The sequence below is a fragment of the Hypanus sabinus genome, chromosome 6 (assembly GCF_030144855.1).
Source record: "Hypanus sabinus isolate sHypSab1 chromosome 6, sHypSab1.hap1, whole genome shotgun sequence".
Classification (NCBI taxonomy): Eukaryota; Metazoa; Chordata; class Chondrichthyes; order Myliobatiformes; family Dasyatidae; genus Hypanus; species Hypanus sabinus.
The window spans coordinates 19,009,587-19,036,959 of record NC_082711.1 but is presented as its reverse complement, the minus strand read 5'-3'; the positions used below and the strand labels follow the sequence as shown (position 1 = coordinate 19,036,959).

The 27,373-nt window shown below is 41.8% G+C and overlaps 1 protein-coding gene across 3 annotated transcripts in view; it reads left to right on the top strand.

Annotated features, from left to right (window-relative positions):
- Positions 1-27,373, top strand: part of xylb (xylulokinase homolog (H. influenzae)) — a 283,379-nt gene that overhangs the window by 35,491 nt on the left and 220,515 nt on the right. For 2 of the 3 annotated variants that reach the window (XM_059971796.1, XM_059971797.1), the window contains exons 3-7: positions 6,652-6,721; positions 10,127-10,207; positions 10,304-10,390; positions 11,774-11,902; positions 14,172-14,237. In XM_059971796.1, the coding sequence (XP_059827779.1) occupies positions 6,652-6,721; positions 10,127-10,207; positions 10,304-10,390; positions 11,774-11,902; positions 14,172-14,237 (433 nt within the window). The remainder of the gene's footprint in view (positions 1-6,651; positions 6,722-10,126; positions 10,208-10,303; positions 10,391-11,773; positions 11,903-14,171; positions 14,238-27,373) is intronic. The other variant, XM_059971798.1, reaches the window with a different exon arrangement.

Genomic DNA, 27,373 nt, shown 5'->3' with positions numbered 1-27,373 from the left:
TATGAAAACTGCTTTGCCTTTCTAATGTGTGGGTGCTAGAGGGGGGCGGTTAATGTTTAGTGTCTGACATTGCTAAGTGACACTCAGATGTTACAAAGTAGAGTTGAATGGGAGGGGTGATGGGAAGTTGTGTGGGAAGGGGGTAGGGAAGGGGGTAACTCAGGTAACTCACTACCAACTTACAACAACAGATCCAGGGGGAAATGAGCAATACAGATAAATTAGAAAATCTTACTATTGTATCATCTAATGTTAGAGGATTAAACTCTCCCTACAATCGTTCAAAGGCTTTAGATTTCTTATGCAGAAAGAAAATGGATATCGTGCTGTTACAGGAAACACATCTTAAACCTAATGACATTCCCAGGGTTCAAAACCGCTTTTATAAACCCGTTGTGGCATTAGTTGATGGTACCCTTACAAAAGGAATTATGGTATTAATGAGATATAGTATTAATGTATCAATTGAAAGGACTGGCGCCGACAATGAAGGACGTCTAGCTTTTTGCTGTACATCCATTCAGGGTAAAAAAGTTGCATTCATTAGCCTATATGCCCCAACTATATTCGACCATCCCATTTTAAGTTGGATACAGAGTGCTCCAGGACAGATAGTGTCATATAGCTATGATATATTAAACTCCCAGAAATATATGTCCACACCAGGAATGAAAGCCTGGGATAGGGACTTATCTGAATTGGGACGAGGCTTAGACTGGGATGTGATTTGGGATAATGCTACCAGTGCCTTGAAAAACCCAAATCATCGGTATATACACTTGAAATTTTGTCATAGATCATATTTACCACCAAGAATAAGACATCAAAATGACCCATATTGCTCATTTTGCCCCCACGGAACCGTTGGCACTTTTATACATGTTGTATGGGAATGTCCAGGTGTTTTGGTTTGTGGGGGAAGGTTATCAGTACTCTTACAGAACTAACGGGGGTATAATTACCAATGGACCCCACTGTCCATCTTCTAAATGATGACTCCCACCTTTCCCTTACGGAAAAAACATGTAAAGTCTGGCCGGCAGGCCTGACTGCAGCTAAGCAGATTGTAGTCTAGCGTTGGAAACCTCCTCATGATATTTCAAGTACTCACTGGCTTTGGAGATTTTTTGACATTTCTTACCTGGAACTATCATCAGCAAGAGTAAATGACGCACAACCAAATACAACCTTAATGTGGACAAATTTGACATCCAACTTAAAAGATCTTCTGTTAAAATAGGAATGCTCTGTCTGTGTATGCACTACTAATCGGTTGGTTGGTGGAGGGGAGAGGGATAGGGGGAGAGGGGGTTGGGGATGAGGAAGAGGATGAGAGGTGGAGGGGAGGATGGTGATGAGGGTTGGGGGGTGGCTGGGTTAAACAGTCAAAATGTAATCAGCAACTGGTTGTATTGAATGTAATTTGTTGGTTTTGCAATAAAAATTAGTGATAAAAAATATAAAATAGTCTAAGTCTGGAAAAAAGAGGTCTATACTCCAAATCCATATCCAAGATGCAGAAAACCTGGGTAATGTCCTCCAGGCACAGGGGCTGTCCTTTCACTCTCTGTAGCAGAGCAATCCCCCAGTGATCTAAAGGCAGCCTCCCATCTCCATAGCAAAGCAATCCTACCAGCGAACAAAAGGCATGCAACCAGTGCTCACCTTCTGCATTCGCTTCGATGTTTCAATCTCCCTCGTCGTTTTAATCAGTGAATAAAGGTGCGAGCAATGTAAGATTTAATTGGTGAAGTGGAGTTGACTTTGGCTCACAGCCTCTTCACCAAAAGGATAATGCACGCTGCCTTTCCCTCCTGGACTCTCCTCAGAGATTGTAGAGACCTGGAACACCCAAACAATCTCCAAATTAGAAATCACAGGCTCCAGCAGTTCCTGAATCACAGTGAAGATGATAAACAAATATAAAAGACATAAAAGAAGTGTAGGGTTTCATGATGGTCAGAGGCTTTTTCCCAGGGCTGAAATGGCTGCCACAAGAGGGCACAGGTTTAAAATGCTTGGGAGTAGGTACAGAGGAGATGTCAGGGGTAAGTTTTTTACTCAGAGAGTGGTGAGTGCGTGGAATGGGTTGTCGGCAATGGTGGTGGAGGTGGATACGATAGGGTCTTTTAAGAGGTAGGTACATCGAGCTTAGAAAAATAGAGGGCTATGGGTAACCCTAGTAATTTCCAAGGTAGGGACATGTTCGGCACAATATTTGTGGGCCGAAGGGCCTGTATTGTGCTGTAGGTTTTCTATGTTTCTATGTTCCTTTCTAAAACTGCACACAATACTCCAAGTGTGGTCTCATGAGTGCCTTCTAGAGCCTCAACATCACATCCCTGCTCTAATATTCTAGACCTCTTGAAATGAATGCCAACATTGCATTTGCTGCCTTCACCACCGACTCAACCTGGAGGTTAACCTTTAGGGTATCCTGCACGAGGACTCCCAAGTCCCTTTGCATCTCTGCATTTTGAATTCTCTCCCCATCTAAATAATAGTCTGCCTGTTTATTTCTTCCACCAAAGTGCATGACCATACATTTTCCAACATTGAATTTCATTTGCCACTTCTTTGCCCATTCCCCTAAACTATCTAAGTCTCTCTACAGGCTCTCTGTTTCTTCAACACTACCTACTCTTCCACCTGTCTTTGTATCATTAGCAAATTTAGCCACAAATCCATTAATCCCATAGTCCAACTTAATGATATACATTGTAAAAAGCAACAGTCCCAACGCCGACCCCTGTGGAACGCCACTGGTAACTGGCAGCCAGCCAGAATAAGATCCCTTTATTCCCGTTCTCTGCTTTCTGCCGATCAACCAATGCTCTACCCATGCTAGTAACTCCCCTGTAATTCCATGGGCTCTTATCTTGCTAAGCAGCCTCATATGTGGCACCTTGTCAAAGGCCTTCTGAAAATCCAGGTACAGCACATCTACTGCATCTCCTTTGATGACCCTGCTTGTAATTTCCTCAAAAAATTGCAGTAGGTTAGTCAGGCAGGATTTTCCTTTCAGGACACCTTGCTGGCTTTGGCCTATCTTGTCATGTGCCTCCAGGTTCTCTGTAGTCTCATCCCAAACAATCAATTCCAACAGCTTCCCAACCACTGATGTCAGGCTAACATGTCTATAGTTTCCTTTCTGCTGCCTCCCACTCTTCTTAATTAATGGAGTAACACTTGCAATTCTCCAGTCATCCAGTACAATGTCAGAATCTGTTGATTCTTGAGAGATCATTGTTAATGTCTCCACAATCTCTCCTACTTCCTTCAGTACCTGAGGGTGCATTCCAACAGGTCTAGGAGATTTATCCACCCTCAGACCATTAACCTTCCTGAGCACCTTCTCAATTGTAATTTTCACTGCACATACTTCACTTCCCCAACACTCTTGAACGTCCATTATACTGCAGATGTCTTCCACTGTGAAGACTGATGCAAAGTACTCATTTATTTAGTTCCTCTGCCATCTCTGCGTCTCTCATTATAATATCTAAAGTATCATTTTCTATTGGTCGTATATTTACCCCTTACTCTCTTTTACCCTTTATATACTTAGAAAAGATTTTAGTATCTTCTTTGATATTAGTCACCAGCTTCCTTTCATAATTTATCTTTTCCTTCCTAATGACCTTCTTAGTTTCCTTCTGCAGGTTTTTAAAAGCTTCCCAATCCTCTATCTTCCTAATAGCTTTGGCTTCCTTGTATGCCCTCTCTTTTGCTTTTACTTTGGCTCTGACTTCACTTGTCAGCCACGATAATTTCCATCTTACATTCGAAAATTGCTTCTTATTTGGAATATATCTGTCTTGCACTTCCCTCATTTTTCACAGAAACTCCAGCCATTGCTGCTCTACTGTCCTGCCTGCTAATGTCCCTATCCGGTCAGCCTTGGCTAGTTCCCCTCTCATGCCATTGTAATTTCCTTCATTCCACTGAAATACTGACACATTGAAATTTAGTTTCTCCTTCTCAAATTTCAAAGTGAACTCGATCATATTGTGATCACTGTTCCCTAAGGGTTCTTTAACCATAAGCTCTCTTATCACCTCTGGATCATTGTACAACATCCAATCTAGCACAGCCGATCCCCTAGTGGGCTCAACAACCAGTTGTTCTAAAAAGCCATCCCTTAGACATTCTACAAATTCTCTCTCTTGAGGTCTAGTACTGGCCTGGTTTTTCCAAAACACTTTCATCTTGAGTCCTCAATGATTACCACGACATTGCTCTTCTGACGTGCCTTTTCTATCTCCTGCTGTAATTTGTAATCCACATCCTGGCTGCTGTTTGGAAGCCTGTATACAACTGCCATTAGGGTCCTTTTATCCTTGTCATTTCTTAACTCAGCCCATAGAGACTATACCTTCTGATCTTATGTCATCCCTTTCTAATGATTTAATATTATTTCTTACACACAGGGCCACACCACCCCCTCTGTCCACTAACCTATCTTTCCGATAACACCGTATATCCTAGGACGTTCAGCTCCCAATTGCAGCCATCCTTTAGCCAAGTTTCAGAGATGGCCACAACGTCATACTTGCCACCTGTAGGTGAATTTCAAGATTGGCCATTTTATTTCTTATGCTACGTGCATTCAAATATAACACTTTCAGTCCAGTATTTGTTGCTTTCTGTTTTAACTGCACTGTGCCTCTATTGCCCTGAAACTCATCCCACTGGCTGTGATTTATGCCTTATCTCCTGCCTGTCCTTTCTATCATCTCTGTTGTATGCTATCTTTGATTTATTTCTGTTTTCCCCTTCCTCAGCCCGATCACTTTGGTTTCCATCCCCCTGGCAGATTAGTTTAAACCCTCCCTAACTGCTCTATTAAACCTGCCTGCTAGGATATTGGACCCCTTTGTGTTCAGGTGTAACACCTCCTTTTTGTGCACATCGTACCTCCCCCAGAAGAAGCCCCAATGATCCAGGAACCTGAAGCCCTGCCCCCTACACCACTCTCAGCCATGAATTAAGATGCCCGATCTTGCTATTCTTGCGCTCATTAGCATGCGGCACAGGCAGCAATCCGAAGATTGCTACCCTGAAGGTCCTGCTTTTCAGCTTCCTACCCAACTCCCTGAATTCTCTCTCCAGGACCTCCTCCCTTTCTCTATCTATGTCATTGGTACCAACGTGTACCAAGACTTCTGGCTGTTCACCCTGTCCCTTCAGAAATTCATCAGTGATAACTCCATTGAGAGTGGATATCGGTCTAGGAAAGTTGCTGTTTTTCATGTGCTCAGTGGCCGCTTTTCTAGATACAGGAGTTGAACCCAGTATGGTGTTCTGCTGTAGCCCATGCACTTCAAGCTATTACATGTTGTATGTTCAGAGGTGCTCTTCTGCACACCACTATTGTAATGCATGCTTATTTGAGTTAGTCACCTCCTGTCAGCTTGAACCAGTCTGGCTATACTCCTCTGACCTCTCTCATTAAGAAGTGCTTTCACTTGTGGAACTGCCACTTACTGGATGTCTTTTGTTTATCGCACCATTTTCTATAAACTCTAGAGACTACTGTGTGAAAATCCCAGGAGATCAGCGGTTTCTGAGGCACTCAAACCACCCTGTCTGGCACCAAGAATCACTCCACGGTCAAAGTCACTTGTATCCCTTTCTTTCCTATTTCTTCCCTATTCTGATGTTTGGTCTGAACAACAATTGAACCCCTTGACCATATCTGCATGCTTTTATGCATTGAGTTGCTGCATGATTGCTTGATTAGATATTTGCATTAATGAGCAGGAATACAGGTGTACCTAATAAACTAGCCACTGAGTGTATGTAAATTACTGAGAATATGTGTGGTCTGATAAGTATGTTTGCTGATGGTGAAGACTGGTGGAGTCGTAGATAGATAGGTTAGTTGTCTAAGAATCAACTGGAAAGTTAACAGAATTGTGTTTGATGGAATTTAACCCAGGGAGTATAAAATGATGCACTTTGGTTGTCTAATACTGATTGCACATGTACAGCAAATGGTAGGGACCTTAGAAATGTTGATGTACACAGGAATCAGGTGGATAGGGTAATGATGAAGGCATTGCTAATGAACTTGCTTGCCTTCATAGGCAGGGGTTTTTAGTATCAGGGATGCAGCGTACATGACTTTAGTTAGGACACAGTTGAAATATTTTATTTGCATTTCTGGTCATCGCACTATAGAAAGCATGTGGTAACACAGGAAAGAATGCTGATGAGATTCACCATGGTGTTACCTGGAATTGAGGCTTTATTCAACTTGGGGCAGAGCTTACGGAATTTTATAAAATTATGAAAGGTATAGGTAGGATAGATAGTCTTTTTCCAAGGGTAGATGAATGTAAAACTAGAAGAGTCTAAAGCTAGAGGACATGTGAGAGGGGAAATATTTAAAGGAGATTTGAGGGACATACAGAGTGGATGGTGCACGGAGCAAGATGCCAAAGAAGGTGGTACAGGAAGGTAACATTGCAGCACTTAAAAAAAATTAAATAAATTTGGGCACATACATGGATTGGAAACGAATAGAGAGAAATGAGTCAAATGCAGGGTACTGGGATTTGGTAATGGGTATCTCAGTTGGCATGGATGAAGTGTCTGTTTCTGTTCTGTATGAGTCTATGTCTCTGACCTTCTTTTCTTTATTTCTAGGACCCAGAATGGTGTCCATGTACAGAGTGACAAGCTAACTGTTACAACACCTGTCCTGCTGTGGGTAAAGGTATGGATTAGGCATTAGTCACTTGCACTTGAACAATATACTGTAGCTGTGTTGGTGTTGGATACATTTGTGTATAAAAGCAATTTGGATATTAGCTTCTTGTCAGTACTTTAAGTAGAATTTTGCCTAAGGTGATCTGTTTCCTTTGGCAGATCCTTGCTGTGTTGTAATTGTACAGTGATACTTAGAAATTGAACAGGGTTATTGTAATGCATGATTTCAATTTCCCTAATATAGATTGAGACTTCCTTGGTGCAAGAAGTTTAAATGGGGCAGAATTTGTTAGGTGCATCAGAAGGGTTTCTTAAATCATCATGTGGGTAGCCCAACAAGTGGAGGGGCCATTCTGGATCTGGTGTTGGGTAATGAGTCTGGCTCTGGGACAGAGGCATGTTTACCATTGTGTTATATCTCCTTTCCTTTAAATAACACTTCTTAATCATCTTGGAACTGAGGATACTAATTGTAGTAGATTTGCAATTGGAAATTTTGTCCATTCTTGCTTGATATAAGACTTCAGCTGCTCAACAGTCCATGGTCTCCGTTGTCTGATTCTCCTCTTCATGATGCACCATACATTTTCAATAAGAGATAGATCTGGACTGGCAGCAGGCCAGTCAAGCACACACACTCTGTGTCTACAAAGGCACGCTGTTGTAGCCCGTGCAGAATGTGGTCTGGCATTGTCCTGCTGAAATAAGCATGGACGTCCCGGGAAGAGACGTTGCCTTGATGGCAACATATGTCTCTTTAAAATCCTAATATACGCCTCAGAGTCAATGGTACCTTCACATACATGCAACTCACCCATGCCGTGGGCACTGATGCACCCCCGTACCATCACAGATGCTGGCTTTTGCAGCTTACGCTGATAACAATCAGGATGGTCGTTTTACCTTTGGCGCAGAGAACTCAACGCCCGTTTTTTCCAAAAACTAGCAGAAATGTGGACTCATCTGACCACAGCACACAGTTCCACAGTCTTTCGGTCCATCTGAGATGAGCTCGGGTCCAGAGAACTCTCCGGCGTTTCTGCATAGAGCTGATGTATGGCTTCCTCCTTGCGTAATACAGTTGCAAGTTGCATTTCTGGATGCAGCGATGGACTGTGTTAGTAACAATGGTTTTCTGAAGTACTCCCGAGCCCAGGTGGCTATAATTGTCACAGTAGCATGACGGTTTCTTAGGCAGTGCAGCCTGAGGGCTCGAAGATCACATACATTCAACAGTGGTTTCCGATCTTGCCCTTTACGCACTGAGATGTCTCTGAATTCTCTGAATCTTTTCACAATATTATTTAGTGTAGATGTTGAAAGACCTAAATTCTCTGCAATCTTGTGTTGGGAAATGTTCCTTTTGAACTGACTAACAATTCTGTCGTGAATTTTGGCACAAAGGGGTGAGCCACGACCCATCCTTGCTTGCAAAGACTGAGCCTTTGATGGACGCTACTTTTATACCCAGTCATGATACCTCACCTGCTACCAATTAGCCTGCTTAATGTGGAGTCTTCCAAACCGATGTTACTTGAATATTCTGTGCACTTTTCAATCTTATTTTAACTCTGTCCCAACTTTTGTTGAGTGTGTTTTTTTTGTGTATATTTAGAAAATACAATTAAGTTGGTCAGTAAAACTACTGAAAATCTTTTCTTTGTACTTTTGTCAGTTAAATAAAGGTTCACGTGAATTAACATACCACAGATTTTTGTTTTTATTGCATTTTGGAAAATATTCCAACTTTTCTGGAAATGGGGTTTGTAGATGTATGTAGTTAAATGGCAATAAACTTGACTAAAGACCAACACCTCAGTATAGGACAACTACATTCCATAAGAAGGAAGGACAAGGATGGCAAGGTTAAGGAACCTTGGATGTCATGAAAGGTGGTAATTTAGTCAAGAAGGAAAGGAAACATATGTAAGGTTTAGAAAGCTAAGATTAAAAAGAGCCCTTGAGGATTATATAAAAAAAGCCAGAAAAGAACTCTAAGCAATTAGGAAAGCCAAGAGGGGTCTTGAAAAGTCCTTGACAAGTAGATGAAAGCGAATTTCAAGGAATTTTATTCATACCTCAAGAACAAGAGGACAGCTAGGAGGAAACGCGCTTGGAGGGAGAGGATGTGGTGAGGTCCTAAATGAGTAATTTGCATCAGTATTGACAAAGAAGAAGAACATAGAAGATCGGTGTAGAGAGTGCTAATTTGCTAGGGGATTTTGAGATAAAGAAAGATGTAGTATGTGGTCTCTTAAAGAAGATTAAGGTGGATGATTCCCAGGGCCTATGAGACATACCCAAGGTTGTTGGGAGAAGTAAGAGATGAGATTGCTGGGGGCTTGGCCAATATCTTCATATCCTCTCTAACAGCAGATGAAGTCCTGGAGAACTGGTGAGTAGCTGGTGTTGTTCTATTATTCAAGCAGGAAAACGGAATATCCTGGAAACTAGATTGGTGGGTCTTGCGTCAGTGGTAGGGAGGTTACTGGGGAGGATTCTTAGTGATGGGATTTATGAACAATTGGAAAATCATGGCCTAATTATGTAGTCAGCATGGCTTTGTGTGGAGAAAATCATGTTTTACTTATGAGTTCCTCAAGGAGGTGGCAGAGTTGGTTGATGAAGGCAGAGCTGTTGTTGTTTACATGATTTTAGTTAGGCATTTGACAACGACTGTCGTGTAAGTCTCGTCCAGAAGATTAAGATGCATGGGATCATTGGTAAATTGACCATTTGGATTTAGAATTGGCTTGACGTAGAAGACAAAGGATAGTGGTCGCTGGAGTTTGCTCTAGATGGATGTCTGTGGCTAGTGGTGTTCTGTAGGGATTGATATTGGGACCTCTGTGAGATATATGAATGACCCAAATGAAAATGCAGGTGTGTGGATTAGTAAGAAAGTAAGCTTGGAGATTATACGAAGATTGGTGGTGTTTTGGATAGCATGGAAGACTCACAGAGGGTACAGTGGGATATAGATCCTTTGCATATATGGGTGGAGGATTAGCAGACGGAGTTTAACTTGGTCAAGTATGAAGTGTGGCACCTCAGTAGATCAAATGTAGAGAGACAACACACTGTTAATGGTAAGACCCTTAGCAGTGACGATGAGCAGAGGGATATTAGGGTCCCTATTCCTAGCTCACTGAAAATGGCTGCACAGATTGATAAGATGGTAAAGAAGGAATATGGCATGTTTGTCTAGCGAAATTAAGATGAAGAGCCGAGAAGTCATGTTACAGTTTTTTGAAACTGCTGGAATTTTATTGATATACTGCTGTTATGTTGAAACTGGTTATAATATCAGATAAATAAATTAGATCAGGATAATCATATTAAAATCTTAAAGGACTAATTACAGACTGTGCTTATTATCCTGCTGAGTACAGATATCCCCTGTGTTTTTCAGGCATTGGATTTACTCTTGGACAGGTTGAAAGCTGCAAACCTTGATTTTTCAAAGTTAAAGTCTTTGTCTGGTTCTGGTCAAGTAAGTGGTGATAATTGTTTGAATTGGGAATTGAGTAAAGAAATCTAATGTTTCTTTCTGAATACCGACTACAATCACTTATTATTTTCTTCACAGCAACATGGCAGTGTTTATTGGAAGGAGGGAGCCAATCAGACCTTGCAAAAAATGCCTGCTGACCTTTCTCTGCACCAGATATTGGAGGTGAGGATTGCAGGATCTTTGCATAGTATAGCAACAGAAGGCTTTAGAATTTAAAATCGTGTTTTGGATTTTGTGCTTATCCCACACAGCCAGATGGTAGAACCCTGACCTTGCGCTGAGCCGCATTAAATGCTCAGTATATCCACGGAAGCGTAATGGTTACTGTGATGTTTTACAGCTCAGAGCATCGGAAATCGGAGTTCAATCCCAGTCCCATCCTAGAGGAGTCTGTAGGTTCTTCCTGTGACCAGATGGGTTTCCCCTGGTGCTCCAGTTTCCTCCCACAGTCCAAAGACATACTGGTTACAAATCCAAGTTCAGTTTATTGCCATTCAGCTGTGTACATGTATGCTACCAGTCAATGTTCCTCTGGACCAAGGTGAACAACACAGTACATTCATATAAAACTCACACACAAAACACATAAGATAATATTACCACAAATAAATTAACAAATAATAAGGTGCATTTATGACAAAATTTTAAAAAGTAAACAGCATAACGAAACGGGCATTTCGTACATGATAATTGATCATTGTAAATTGTCCTTTGATTAGGCTAAGGTTTAATTGGTTGGTTGCTGGGCGAGCGGCTTATTGGGCTTGAAGGGCCTGTTCTGCGCTGCACCCTAAATAAATAAACAATGAATAAAATATATTTATTTTCATTACAGGCAGCTAAAGGTAAAAGATGAAGATAAGATGAGCTTCATTTGTCACATGTACATGAAAACATACAGTGAAACGTGTCATTTTGGCAATGAGCAACATAGTCCAAGGGTATATGGGGGTGGTGGGTGGGGTGTGAGTGCGGCCTGCAAGTGTTACTGTGGTTTGGAACCAACGTAGGGTGTCCACGACTTACTAACCCTAATTGTATGTTCTGGAATGTGGGAGGAAATTGGAGCACCATGAGGAAACCAATGCAGTCATGGGGAGACCGTAGAAACTCCTTTCAGGCAGTGGCGGGAATTGAACCCCTAGTGGTGCTGTAAAGCTTTGCATTAACTGCAATGCTGCCATCCCTTGAAGCAGGGAGTGTGACTGAGATTTTCTTCTAATCCTCTGCCTTATGGAAAATTAGCACAAGTGTTCTGATACTGAACTCCTGAGTTGGAAGCAAACTGTTTGGGAGACAACGTTAAAGGAATAAAAACATAAAATTTTAGAAATACAGGGTAATTCTGCTAACACCTGTAGAGAAACAGCCTCGGTGTTCTGAGCTTACATATGAAGGTTGTGGAAATCTCTTAAGTCATTGTCAGAAGAGTAGGTAGGTCAATTGATAGAAATCTTGAAATGATTATCAATTGGTGATTAAACATTTAAAATATCATGACTTAACTTGAGCATTCCTTAAATAGTACATGTTTTTTCCTTCCAGTCCAGCTTCTCAGTTAAGGATTCTCCTGTCTGGATGGACTCCAGTACTACTGAAGAATGCCTCCAACTAGAGAAGTGTGTTGGAGGACCACAGAAACTGGCTGACATCACTGGATCACGTGCTTATGAGGTTTGTTCTCCAAATCCCCGTGAGTAAAATTTGATACCTCAGCAGAATATCGAGCTGTGTTATATTCTCCAGCTACTGAAAATAAATAGACATTCTGACAGATTTATTACAGAGTTATTTCCTACAAATGTTGTTTAAAAATAAATACTTCAAGAATTTGAGAGGATTTTTTGTATTCCTTGCTAAGAATGTGAATGTGAATTCTGGCAACTTCTTAGAGGCTGCAATTGAGAAAAATGAGAGATATCAGAAGATCTTGAACTTGGTAGGATGAGATAAAATATTACACTGAGATATTATTAATACTGTTTTAGTAGTAATGTAAATGTCTTTAGACGTTGTGGCCATGTACTCCACAAATGCTGGATCATCTACTGTTGTCCATGCATCCCAGAATATAAGACCAGAAGGCTTAGGAACAGAATTAGGCCATTCGGCCCATTGAGCTTGCTCCACTGTTCCATCCTGGCTCATTTATTTTCCCTCTCAACACCATTCTTCTGCATTCTCCCCATAAACTTTGACACCTTTATTAACTCAGAAACTATCTGGAACCAACCATCCACATTAAGATTGTTGTGGAATGCTTTTCTTTTTTTTGGAGGCCATTGAGTTAATGAACAGACTAAATGTACAAATGTGATTTTTTTACATCACATGAACGAGAGAGAGGTTTCTATACTTTGATGTTTAATCATCTACATGCAAAGTTGATCAGACTTTTTTATTGTGGTGAACTATGTGCCTGTCGGGACACGCCCCCTGCTGACTGCTCCTGTGGCTCCTCCCACAGGCCCCAGTATAAAGGAGCTCTGAGGCCTGACGCTCGGCCTCAGTCTCCAGGACATTGTATGATAGACACTCACTCCTGGTTCCTTCTTCCAGTCAATAAAAGCCGATATCTCGCCTTGCGTCTCAGTGTGAGTTATTGATGGTGCATCAATTATGATGTCAAAATAAGGCTCTCTGTCCTTTCAGTTTCATATGGCTGCTGGGTAGCGGTAAGTGTGATGTTCAGGATGCTGGAGATTGTAGTTAAATTCCAGTGTTATCTGTAAGCAGTCTGTACTTCCTCCCCATGGAATGTGTGGACTTTCTCCAGTAACCTCCCACATTTTAATTGGTCATTGTAAATTGCCCCGTGATTAGGCTAGGGTTAAGTTGGGGTTTGCTATAAGGTCCTATCTCAATAAGTAAATAAACTCTGAACAAATTAAGCATTGTTCATTCATGAAGAGATAGCCTGTGTTGTTCCATTGTTTCGGAGCAGCAGTTGTTGTTTTAAGAAATTATAACGTGGTGAATCAGTGTTACTGGAGAAGATTCTTGGTGACATTTTCTATTTAGAAAAGCACAGACTTATTAGGGATAGTCAAGGTGGCTTCATGTGGTGAAGGTCCTGTCTCACAATGAAGGTCTGGCAATGGACATTGTTTATACCAGATGTTTATATCCATGGCCCCCTTGCTTAATGGTATTGGTCCGTGGCATAAAAAAGGTTGGAAATCCCTGGTCTACTGGGACTTCAAAAAAGCATTTGACAAGGTTCCTCATGCAAAGGTTCACAAAATTAACTAATTGACATTAATTGAATTTCTTTTTATAAATGCTGTCTGAACCCTGTATTCAATTATTCTGTAGGTCTGTTTGCGTAGGTGCCATAAGGTTTAATTGTAACAACCACATTGGCTATAGAAATACAGTAGTCTAAATGAATAGTTACAATAGTATATTCAATTCTGTGCTAGATATTCCCTACAGAATATTCTTCCATTGCTTCAACTTCAGACCAAGTTCAGAAAAACTAGGCATGCAAAACTATCTTTAAAGCTCTTTTAAGTATTTAATCACAGTTGAACTTACTAGAGTTAATAATGATTGGACTTTACTTTAAAATTAAGCTTGCTATTGGAGCACTCTTTGTGTGTAGATAAAAATAGCAGGATAATATAACTGGAAATCAAAAATACTGCAATATGAAGAATCCTGAAGTGTTGAAAACTGCTCAGGCCACATCCCTTCAGGAGACAAAAACTCATCAGAACTGGGAAAGTGACTAAGTAGTTTAGCAATTTCTGTTGGCACATTCTACTCTGAAGCAAGTGTAGGTGTTAGATCATTATCGGTAGTTACTGATGATTAAATATTTAAACTGAAATTGTGTTAAATTAGGCTTTGCTTCATTTTATCATCTGAAATGCTAATGAGTATTTGCGTTAAGTTTGTTTTCGGTCACTTTTTAAACACTTGTGTGTTTTACCGCACACAGCGTTTCACAGGAAACCAAATTGCAAAGATCCACAAAGAGAATCCTGAAGAATACAAGAAAACTGAGGTATTTTGACAGAATCATAGAGACAAAAAAGAACATTGTTATTTAAGATTGATGGGAAGTGAACTTTGGGATTAACAAAGTTAGAATCAGAATTAAGTTTGTTATCATTGGCATATGTCGTGAAATTTGTCATTCTTTGGCAGCAATACAGTGCAAGATAAAACATTACTATGGGTTACAATAAGAAATATACAAAAATATAAAATAATGCAAATTAGAACAAAAGAGAGGTAGTGTTCATGGTTTGTTCAGAAATCTGATGGTGAAGGTGAAGAAGCTGTTTCTAAAATGTTGAATGTGTGTCTTCAGGCTGCTGTATCTCCTCCCTGATGTTAGCAATGAGAAGAGGGCATGCTGGTGGGGTCCTTAATGATGGATGCCTCCTTCTCGAGACATCGCTTATTGATGATGTCCTTGATAGTGGGGAGACTAGTGTCCATGATGGAACTGACTGAGTTTACAACTTACAGCAGCTTTTTCTGATCCTATGCACTGGCACCTTCAGACCAGACGGTAGGTAATGCAACCATCGAGAATACAGTACATAGAAATTTTCTGGCGTCTTTGGTGACATATCCCACATATCCCATTGATATGTGCAGAATTCTTAACAGGCTTAATAAGATGGCGGAAGATGTTTCACCTAAATTTGATGCATCAAACTTAGAGTCATGATTTCAGATTAATTATGGATTTGTCATTCATGCCAGAAATGGAGATTCCCTTCCCTTCTCTTCCTCCTATCGCTCACTCCCTTTTCTTATCAGATTTTTTCTTCTCCAGTCCTTTACCTTTATTACCCACCAGGCTTCACCCTACCTCTTTCTAGCTATCCTCCTTCCCCCTTTCTTTCCAGTCCTGGCCTGAAATATCGATACTTTATTCATTTCCATAGATGCTGCCTGACCTGCTGAGTTCCTCCAGCATTTTGTGTGTGTTGCTCTGGATTTCCAGCATCTGCAGAATTTCCCTTGTTTATGTATTTCTTAATTTTGGAATGATGAATATTTGGAACTCACTGCCCAAGAAAGCAGTGGAGGCTCAGTCTTTGAACATATTCAAGACTGATCAATGGATTTTTAAATATTAATTGACTTGAAGAGTAGAGTGTTAGTGCAAGAAAGCAGCGGAGGCTCAGTCTTTGAACATATTCAAGACTGATCAATGGATTTTTAAATATTAATTGACTTGAAGATTACAGTGTTAGTGCAAGAAAGTTGTGATGAGGACTGATTGGCCTTTTTTTTGTTTCTATTTCTTTTGTTAATGTGCTATGAAGCAACAGCATGGGAGCAGGCAAGATCCGCTGAGTGGTCTATTCCTGTTTCTCTTACTTACATTTTTATGTTAATATGAACATACAGTAAAGTAAAATCTTCATTTTGTTACATAGCATTTTGACAGGTATTTGATACACATTTACTGTTCTTCTGGCCTTTCAACCACCATTTGCAGGAAAGTTTTTTAAGGCAAGGAATGAGGTGGTGATGCTGGAGCTGGCAGTCCCATGGGAAGATCGCTTGGATGAGGCCTTTGAAAGAAAGCTCTCCAAGTACGCAGGACTGGTCAGCAATTGTCAGCAGGCTGGATGGAGAGTGAGGCGTCTCCCAGTGGAAGTTGGTTGTAGGGGATTTGCAGCTTGTTCCTTAGCCAGAGCCTTCAGCAACTGGGGCAATGAGGAGAGAGGAAGAGGAGAGCCATCCACAATACCACCGATGAGGCAGAGAGGGCCTCAAGATGGCTGTGGCTCAAAAGAGGGGAGCCATGGAGTCATGTGTAGCTAGCAATCTGGACACAAGCTGGGGTCTGATCAGCCCCGGCTGGGTCACCTGGAGAAGGGTGTATGATGCTGAAAGACCCGAAACACCCAATGATTCCAGGAACATTAGTAGATGTATGCACACGGCAACTGGTTAATTGTGACTGCATCTATAACTTTAGAACATAACACCTAGGAGCAGATAGGAACAATAGGCCATTCACTCTATTGATCTTCTCTGCCATTTGATCATGACTGAGTTATTATTCTCCTCAACCTCATTCTCCTGCTTTTCTTCCTGTAACCTTTGATAGATACCCTTACTAATCAGCAACCCAGCGACCTCTGCTTTAAATACAGCCAATGACTTGGCCTCCACAGCTGCCTGTGGCAATTAATTTCATAGATTTACCACCCTCTGACTAAAGGAATTCTTCCTAATCTCTGTTCTAAAGGGGTGCCCTTCAATTCTAAGGCTGTACTCTCTGGTCCGAGACTTCCCCACTGTTGGAAGCATGCTCTCAATGTCCACTTTATCAAGGCCTTTCAATATTCAATAGGTTTCAATGAGCTCCTCTCTCCATTCTAAATTCCAACAAGTACAGGCCCAGAGTTGTCAAACACGCCTCACACATTAACCCTTTCACTGCCAGAATCATTCTCATGAATGTCATCTGGACCCTCTCCAATGCCAGCACATCCTTTATTAGGTTTTAGATTCTTAGACCACTGGGATTTGTTTTGGGGTAAGGACGAATTGTAAAATGGAGATGGGTTGCGCCTTAACAGGCAGGGGACCAGCATTCTGGCAGACAGGTTTGCCACTGCTACACGGGTGTGTTTAAACTAATAAGTGGGGGGGAGGAGACGAACTGGAAATATAAGGATGGAGTTAAAGGGAAAGAGAGAATAAGAAAAGTTAAGAAAGGCAACAGAATTAAAGGGGCAGAAAGCTCAGGAAGGGATCAGAGAGTATGGCCAAGTGCAATAGGGTTCGATGTGTGAAGCGAGGGGAGTAATGGATTAAAAGTAATATATATGAATGCACGAAGTGTAAGAAATAAAGTGGATGGGCTTGAGGCTCAGTTAGAAATTGGCAAGTATGATGTTGTAGGACTAACAGAGACATGGCTGCAAGAGGACCAGGGCTGAGAAATGAATATTCGAGGACATATGTCCTATCGAAAGGACAGACAGGTGGGCAGAGTGGGTGGGGTGGCTCTGCTGGAGAGGAATGAAATTCAGTCCCTTGCGAGGGGTGACATAGAATCAGGAAATGTAGAGTTAGTATGGATAGAACTGAAAACTTGTAAGGGCAATAAGACCCTAATGGGAGTTATCTACAGGCCCCCAAATAGTAGCCTGGATATAGGGTGCAAGTTGAAACAAGAGCTAAAATTAGCATGTCACAAAGGTAATGCTACGGTTGTAATGAAGGATTTCACATGCAGGTAGACTGGGAGAATCAGAATGGTACTGGACCCCAAGAAAGGGAGTTTGTGGAGTGCCTCCGAGATGGATTCTTAGAGCAGCTTGTACTGGAGCCTACCAGGGAGAAGGCAATTCTGGATCTAGTGTTGTGTAATGAACTAGATTTGATAAGGGAACTCGAGGTAAAAGAGCCATTAGGAGGTAGTGACCATAATATATGTTTTAATCTACAATTTGAGAGGGGGAGAAGGGAAAATCAGAAGTGTCAGTATTACAGTTGAACAAAGGGGACTATGGAGCCATGAGGGAGGAACTAGACAAAGTTGAGTGGAAGAATACCATAGCAGGGACGACAGTGGAACAACAATGGCAATTATTTCTGGGAATAATACAGAAGGTGCAGGATCAGTTCATTCCAAAGAGGGAAGAAAGATTTTAAGGGGAGTAGGGGGTGACCGTGGCTGACAAGGAAAGTCAAGGACAGTATAAAAATAAAAGAGAAGAAGTATAACATAGCAAAGATGTGGGAAGCCACAGGATTGGGAAACTTTTAAAGAGCAACAGAAGATAACTAAAAAGGCAATACAGGGAGAAATGATGAGGTACGAAGGTAAGCTAGCCAAGAATATAAAGGAGGATAGTAAAAGCTTCTTTAGGTATGTGAAGAGGAAAAAATTAGTTAAGACCAAAGTTGGGCCCTTGAAGACAGAAACGGGTGAATTTATGATGGGAAACAAGGATGAGTTGAACAGGTACTTTGGATCTGTCTTCAATGGGAAGACACAGGCAATCTCCCAGATGTAATAGTGGCCAGAGGACCAAAGGTAACGGAGGAACTGAAGGAAATTCACATTAGGAAGAAAATTGTGTTGGGTAGACTGATGGGACTGAAGGCTGATAAATCCCCAGGGCCTGATGGTCTGCATCGCAGGGTACTTAAGGAGGTGGCTCTAGAAATTGTGGACGCATTGGTAATCATTTTCCAATGTTCTATAGATTCAGGATCAGTTCCTGAGGATTGGAGCGTAGCTAATGTTATCCCACTTTTTAAGAAAGGAGGGAGAGAGAAAACAGGGAATTATAGACCAGTTAGCCTGACATCAGTGGTGGGGAAGATGCTGGAGTCAATTATAAAAGATGAAATAGTGGCACATTTGGTTAGCAGTAATAGGATTGGTCCGAGTCAGCATGGATTTACGAAGGAAAAATCATGCTTGATTAATCTGGAATTTTTTGAGGATGTAACTATAAAAATGGACAAGGGAGAGCCAGTGGATGTAGTGTACCTGGACTTTAAGTAAGTCTTTGATAAGGTCCTACATAGGAGATTAGTGGGCAAAATTAGAGCACATGGTATTGGGGGTAGAGTACTAACATGGATAGAAAATTGGTTGGCAGACAGGAAACAAAGAGTAGGGATTAATGGGTCCTTTTCAGAATGGCAGGCAGTGACTAGGGTACCACAAGGCTCGGTGCTGGGACCACAGCTATTTAGAATATACATTAATGGTTTAGATGAAGGGATTAAACGTAACATTAGCAAATTTGCAGATGACACAAAGCTGGGTGGTAGTGTGAAATATGAGGAGGATGTTAGGAGGATGCAGGGTGACCTGGACAGGTTGAGTGAGTGGGCAGATGCAGTTTAATGTGAATAAATGTAGGTTATCCACTTTGGTGGCAAGAACAGGAAGGCAGATTACTATCTAAATGGTGTCAAGTTAGGAAAAGGGTAAGTACAACGAGATCGAGGTGTTCTTGTACATCAGTCACTGAAAGTAAACATGCAGGTACAGCAGGCAGTGAAGAAAGCTAATGGCACGTTGGCCTTCATAACAAGGGGAGTTGAGTATAGGAGCAAAGAGGTCCTTCTGCAGTTGTACAGGGCTCTGGTGAGACCACATCTGGAGTATTGTGTTCAGTTTTGGTCTCCAAATTTGAGGAAGGACATTCTTGCTATTGAAGGAGTGCAGCGTAGGTTCACGAGGTTAATTCCCTGGATGGCGAGACTGTCATATGTTGAAAGATTGGAGCGACTGGGCTTGTATACACTGGAATTTAGAAGGATGAGAGGGGATCTGATTGAAACATATAAGATTATTAAGGGATTGGACACGCTAGAGGCAGGAGACATGTTCCTGATGTTGGGGGAGTCCAGAACCAGAGGCCACAGTTTAAGAATAAGGGGTAGGCCATTTAGAATGGAGTTCAGGGAAATCTTTTTCACCCAGAGAGTTTTGGATCTATGGAACGCTCTACCTCGGAAGGCAGTGGAGGCCAATTTTCTGGATGCTTTCAAGAAAGAGTTGGATAGAGCTCTTAAAGATAGCGGAGTCAAGGGACATGGGGAGAAGGCAGGAACGGGGTACTGATTGTGGATGATCAGCCATGATCACATTGAATGGTGGTGCTGGCTTGAAGGGCTGAATGACCTACTCCTGCATCTATTGTCTATTAGGGGCCCAGAGCTTCTCACAATACTCCAAATATATTGTGACCAATACCTGAGAAAGCCTCAGCGATACATCCTTATTTTTATATTCTAGTCATTTTAACAAAACACTTTTATTATATTACTTTAACAAACTGCTTAGAGGAAATATTCCTTTCTACGATTTACAATCCCTATACATTGGTAATGGATTTTACATAAAGTTTTTCCTGAAGGTTTCTGTTGGAATCCGATTTCAGTTTATCTTCAGGACCTTTATTGCTTTATATGGATTCTTGCTGTTGGACTTAATTATTTGCAAGGTACTCATTCTTTTCAATGACACCAGTGAAGATTCTACTTACCAATATTCTGTGACAACCATTCAAGTGTAACATTTACAAAATAGTCTTGTCAGATGTCAAGGGACTGTAAATAATTCAGCACTTAATTCGTTTTCTTACACAGTCCTTGGGGTTGAGGTTGCTCACAGGAGCTAAAATGTACAAATTATTTCCCCTGGCATAAAATTGTTCTCTTTTTATGCAATCTCTTGGGATAGAACTGGGAAAATTTGTTCCTATTCCAGTTCTCGTGATTGCAAGGTGGCTGATGAGGTGCGAATTGGATCCACGGACTATGCCAGAGGTGGAGAAGGAGGTGTGGTGGGTAGACCATAAGACATAGGAACATAGGCCATTCAGCTCATTCGGTCTTCCCTGCCATTCTATCATGGCTGATTTATTATCCATCTCAACCTCATTTTCCTGCCTCCTTGTAATCTTTATCACCCTTATTAATTAAGTTTATCAAACTATGCTTTAAATATTACCAGTGTTTTGAATTCTACAGATTCACTACCTGTAGCTAAAGAAATTCTTCCTCATCTCTGTTCTAAAGGCATGTCCTTTTATTCTGAGGTTGTGCCCTCTGATCCAAGACTCTCCCACAGTAGGAAACATTTTTTTCCATGTTCGCTCTATTTAGGCCTTTCATTATTTGATAGGTAGGTAGCTAGTTTGACTTGCATTCTCCTTCGGGCTTTATGGCTGCGCTCCTGATGAAGAAGCTCTCAGTGTTATCTCTTCTTGTTCTTCAGTTTTAGTGGTCATGCATCCGAGTGGGAAGGTTCATTGCTTTCATGGAAGCTTCTGCTATCCATCTAGTGCAAGAGCTCTGTGTATTGCACCTTTTTAAGAAGTCTGGTGTTAGGCATTTGCATAACATCTGCTACATGATGGCATATATGCGGTGTTCTTAAACAGTAGGAAAATCTAAAGCTGACAGTTTCAGTGTAGACTGGTGACAATAGACAGTAGGTGCAGGAATAGGCCATTCGGCCCTTCTAGCCAGCACCGCCATTCACTGTGATCATGGCTGATCATACACAATCAGTACCCCGTTCCTGCCCTCTCCCCATATCCCTTGACCCCACTATCTATAAGAGCTCTATCTAACTCTCTCCTGAAAGCATCCGGAGACTTAGCCTCCTCTGCCTTCTGGGGCAGAGCATTCCACATATCCACCACTCTCTGGGTGAAAAAGTTTTTCCGCATCCCTATTCTAAGTGGCCTACCCCTTATTCTTAAACTGTGGCCTCTAGTTCTGGACTCACCCATCAGCGGGAACATGCTTCCTGCCTCCAGTGTGTCCAATCCCTTAATAATCGTATATGTGACAAACAATCTTATAACATTACAGTATACTAATACTTTTCTCTACTTTTTCACTGGGTATACTGCATCTTGTCTCCAATGAAGTTTTCTGTTGAGACTAAAGGGCACCTGTTTAAACCTGCATTGCCTCCTCGCCCACTTCATTTACATCAATCTCAGTCACAGTATGAAAATGACTCTGAGTCTACAGACATTATTCAAATTTCCATGGAACTGTTAAGGGATAGGCTCGTCATCTGTTTCCTAACGTTACTCTTCAACAATATGGGTCTATAATGAAATTCTTGGAGAAAGGTAGATTGCTTCCAATATCTTTGGAGTCATTTCTCAACAGACTGTAACAATATATTATGGCAGTTCTGTCAGTACAATTACTCATTCTTTGTCCACATGAGGAAAGGGTTTGAATATCAACACTTCAGACTTGACACAGAACTTGAGGCCTACAAAGCAATAACTGTGTATGCTGCAAAGACGGGGCAAAGAAATGGCAGATGGAATACAGTGTTGGAAAGTACATGGTCGTGCACTTTGGTAGAAGAAATGAAAGGGTTGACTATTTTCTAAATTAAGAGAAAATACAAAAAAACTGAGGCACAAAGGGACTTTGAAGTCCTTGTGCAGGATTCCCTAAAGGTTAATTTGTAGGTAGAGTCTGTGGTGAGGGAGGCAAATGCAGTATTAGTATTCATTTCAAGAGGACTAGAATATAAAAACAAGGATTTAATGTTGAGACTTCTTAAGGCATCAGTGAAGCCTCAGTTTTGGGTCCTTATCTCAGAAAAGATGTGCTGAAACTGGAGATGGTTCAAAGGAGGTTCACGAAAGTGATTCCAGGACTGAATGGCTTGTCATATGAAGAGCGTTTGATGGTGTTGTGTTCTTAATATGTACCGTGGGTTTCTAATAACAGAACGTATTCAGGAAGAATAGAACTGGAACTTTTATTTACAACAGCAAACAGCAACCATGTTTTACACTGCCATGCTTTCTAGATCATTCTGTCATTTCTGCGCATGCTCTGAACTCCGTTCTTACATGTGACACGTGATATCACCACATCTTCCTTTCCTTAAAAAGAAAAACAATTAGCACCAATAATCAAAACAAATGCATAATTTAACATGTCTCTATCAGTTTCTCTGGGGGTTTATGAACACAAGTAGACCTTCTAAGTGGTTCACACAGTTCTTGTGTTTCATTGTTATTTTCATGTTTCATCTGGTCTGCATAAGTTAACTGAAACTCTGAAGTTATCTCTTTCTTGAGGTCTTTGCGAAGAAATCGCAATTCATTAACTGTGTAATCTCTTTTTTATGCTGAGACTTCAACATTTCAATAAAACTTCTCAATTCCTTCACTTGTGCTTTTACTTCTTCAATTGGATCCTGTTACTCTTTGGCTTCAGATCTATATTGTACTGTACCGGCAAGTTTGGTAACAAAGGGATGGGTCTGGGATTTTTCTTTATCACTTCTTCTACTTTTGCCATGTTGGAATCAAATTCTCTTCTCTCTCGCTCTTTCATCAAATCACTGTATTCTGACTATGTGTCACAGTCCAGGTCCAAGACTCTTTTCACCAAATTCAGTCTCTCACAGGCAGATAAACCAAGTAGTGACTGTACATTTTTTGGCATGACCACAAACGAAAGTGTGTGCACACTATTTTTGTGTAATACTTTCACCACACATGTTGCTTTAACTGGAATGTCTGCACCTGAATACCCAGTCACTTTTATATTTGTCTAATGTAACTTTGGTCTTAGCTTTAATGCATTAAACTCAGGTTCTGCAAGAACATTTACTTGTGCTCCAGTATCCAGTTTAAACAGAATAATTTTTTGGTTCACTTGCAAAGGCATGGTCCAGTCATTCTTACTTTGTTTGTTTTCACAAAGCACATCTATATGAAACTCCTCGCGTTAATTTTCAAACACTACCTTTACGTGTTTTATTTCCTTTCTACTTATAGACAATAGACAATAGGTGCAGAAGTAGACCATTCGGCCCCTCCAGTCTGCACCACCATTCTGAGATCATGGCTGATCATTCACTATCAATACCCAGTCCCTGCCTTGTCCCCATATCCCTTGATTCCCCTATCCATCAGATATCTATCCAGCTCCTTCTTGAAAGCATCCAGAGAATTGGCCTCCACCGTCTTCCGAGGCAGTGCATTCCACACCTCCACAACTCTCTGGGAGAAGAAGCTCTTCCTCAACTCTGTTTTAAATAACTGACCTCTTATTCTCAATCCATGCCCTCTGGTACTGGACTCTCCCAACATCTGGAACATATTTCCTGCCTCAATCCTATCAAATCCTTTAATTATCTTAAACGTTTCAATCAGATCCCCTCTCAATCTCCTCAATTCCAGCGTGTACAAGCCCAATCTCTGCAATCTCCCTGCGTAAGACAGCCCTGCCATCCCAGGAATCAACCTAGTGAATCTACGCTGCACTTCCTCAATTGCCAGAATGTCCTTCCTTAAACCTGGAGACCAAAACTGTACACAATATTCCAGGTGTGGTCTCACCAGGGCCCTGTACAAATGCAAAAGGACATCCTTGCTCTTGTACTCAATTCCCCTTGTAACAAAGGCCAACATTCCATTTGCCCTCTTCACTGCCTGTTGCACTTGCTCATTCACCTTCATTGACTGGTGAACTAGGACTCCTAGGTCTCTTTGCATTTCTCCCTTACCTAACTCGACACCGTTCAGACAATACTCTGCCCTCTTGTTCCTGCTTCCAAAGTGGATAACTTCACATTTATTCACATTGAATGACATCTGCCAAGTATCTGCCCACTCACTCAGCCTATCCAAGTCTCCCTGTATTCTCCTAACGTCCTCTTCGCATGTCACACTGCCACCCAGTTTAGTATCGTCAGCAAACTTGCTGATATAGTTTTCAATGCCCTCATCTAAATCATTGACATAAATCGTAAAGAGCTGTGGTCCCAATACAGAGCCCTGTGGTACCCCACTAGTCACCTCCAGCCAGTCTGAGAAACACCCATTCACTGCTACCCTTTGCTTTCTATCTGCCAACCAGTTTTCTATCCATGTTGAAACCCTGCCCCCAATGCCATGAGCTCTGATTTTACTCACCAATCTCCTATGTGGCACCTTATCGAATGCCTTCTGAAAATCTAGGTACACAACATCTACTGGCTTACCCTCGTCTAACATCCTTGTTACACCCTCAAAAAACTCCAACAGATTAGTCAAGCATGATTTGCCCTTGGTAAATCCATGCTGGCTCGGCCTAATCCTATTTCTGCCATCTAGATGTGCCACTATTTCGTCCTTAATAATGGACTCAAGCATCTTCCCCACGACTGACGTTAGGCTAACAGGGCGATAGTTCTCCGTTTTCTCCTTCCCTCCCTTCTTGAACAGTGGGACAACATTAGCCACTCTCCAATCTTCAGGAACTGATCCTGAATCTAAGGAACATTGGAAAATGATTACCAATGCATCCGCAATTTCCTGAGCCACCTCTTTTAGAAGCCTCGGATGCAGACCATCTGGACCTGGGGATTTATTAGCTTTCAGACCTACCAGTCTACTCATCACAGTTTCTTTCCTAATGTCAATCTGTCTCAATTCCTCTGATATCTTATGACCCTGGCCCATCCATACATCTGGGAGATTGCTTGTGTCCTCCCTGGTGAAGACAGATCTAAAGTATGCATTAAATTCTGTTGCCATTTCCCTGTTTCCCATAACAATTTCCCCCAATTCATTCTTCAAGGGGCCAACATTGTTCTTAACTATCTTCTTTCTCTTCACATAGCTAAAAAAGCTTTTGCTATCCCCTTTTATATTCCTGGCTAGACTGAGCTCATACCTGATTTTTTCTCTCCGTATTGCTTTTTTAGTTAAGATCTGCTGTTCCTTAAAACTTTCCCAATCATCTGTATTCCCACTCATCTTAGCCCTGTCATACTTCTTTTTCTTTAATGCTATACAATCTCTGACTTCCTTTGTCAACCACTGTGGCCCCTTCCCCCTCTTTGAATCCTTCCTTCTCATTGGAATGAACTGCATTTGCATCTTTTGTATTATGCCCAAGAATATCTGCCACTGCTGATCCACTGTCTTTCCTGCCAGGGCATCTGCCCATTTAACTTTGGCCAGCTCATCCCTCATGGCTCCGTAGTCTCCTTTATTTAATTGCAACACTGACACCTCTGATCTGCCCCTATCCCTCTCAAATTGTAGATAAAAACTTATCACGTTATGATCACTACTTCCTAATGGCTCCTTTACTTCAAGATCACTTATCAATTCCTGTTCATTACACATCACCAAGTCCAAAATAGCCTCGTTCCTGGTTGGCTCAAGCACAAGCTGTTCCAAAAATACATCCCTTAGACACTCCACAAACTCTCTATCCTGGGGTCCAGCACCTACCTGATTCTCCCAGTCCACCTGCATGTTGAAATCTCCCATAACGACTGCATTACCTTTAGCACATGCCAATGTTAACTCCCTAATCAACTTGTACCCAATATCCACGCTACTGTTTGGGGGCCTGTACACAACACCCATTAGGGTCTTTTTACCCTTACTGTTCCTCAGCTCAATCCACACAGACTCTACTTCCCCTGTTCCCAAGTCATCTCTTGCTAAGGACTGAATCTCATTCCTCACCAACAGGGCCACCCCACCCTCTCTTCCCATATTTCTGTCTCTACGATAGCACGTATACCCTGGTACACTCAATTCCCAGGCCTGATCCCCTTGCAGCCATGTCTCCGTTACCCCAACAATATCGTAGTTCCCCATTTTCATCTGAGCTTCAAGCTCATCTGTCTTATTTCTGACACTACGCGCATTCAAGTATAGAATTCTTAGCCCATTCCTCCTCTCTTTGCTTAAAACACTGTCTACTGTACCTAACCCAGCTCCTTGAACTTCCATCGGGCAAATTGCACCCTGAATTTTGATGACCTTCTCAAGATCACCCAAACCTTGTACACATTTAACCCCATGCACCTTCTGACCAACCCTCTGGATCTGGATCCCTGCCCCCTGCACATCTAGTTTAAACCCTCCAGAGCAGCACTGGCAAATACTCCTGCAAGAATGTTAGTACCCCTCCGGTTCAGATGTAGACCATCCCTTCGAAACAGATCCCAAAGTCCCTGGAACAAAGACCAATTATCCAAAAACCTGAACCCTTCCTTCCTGCACCATGCTCTCAGCCTCGTATTAATGTGCATAATCATTCTATTCTTCGCCTCACTCGCACGTGGCACAGGTAGCAATCCCGAGATTGTCACCCTGGAGGTCCTGCCTTTCAGCTTCACTCCTAACTCCCTGAACTCTCTAAGCAGGACCCCCTCACTCATCTTACCTACATCATTGGTCCCTACATGGACCACTACATCTGGGTTCATGCCCTCACTCTCAAGAATAGTCTGCACCCGATCTGAGATGTCCCGGACCCTGGCACCAGGGAGGCAACATACCATCTGAGACTCCCGATCTGCCCCACAAAATCTCCTATCTGCCCCCCTAACTATAGAGTCCCCTAAAACTATTGCTCTCTTCTCTTCCCTCCTCCCCTTTCTAGTTGAGGGTTCAACCTCTGTGCCAGAGGCAGGACCACTACAACTCATTCCTGGTAGGTCATCCCCATCAACAGTATCCAGTACGGTATACTTATTGTTAATGGGAATGGCCGCAGGGGTGCTCTGCTCTCTCTGCCTGCTCCCCCTGCCTCTCTGGACCGTCACCCATCTGCCTACTTCTTGGTTTTTTGGTGTGACTACCTCCTGATAACTCCTATCTATCTCTGCCTCCACCTCCCGAATGATCCGTAATT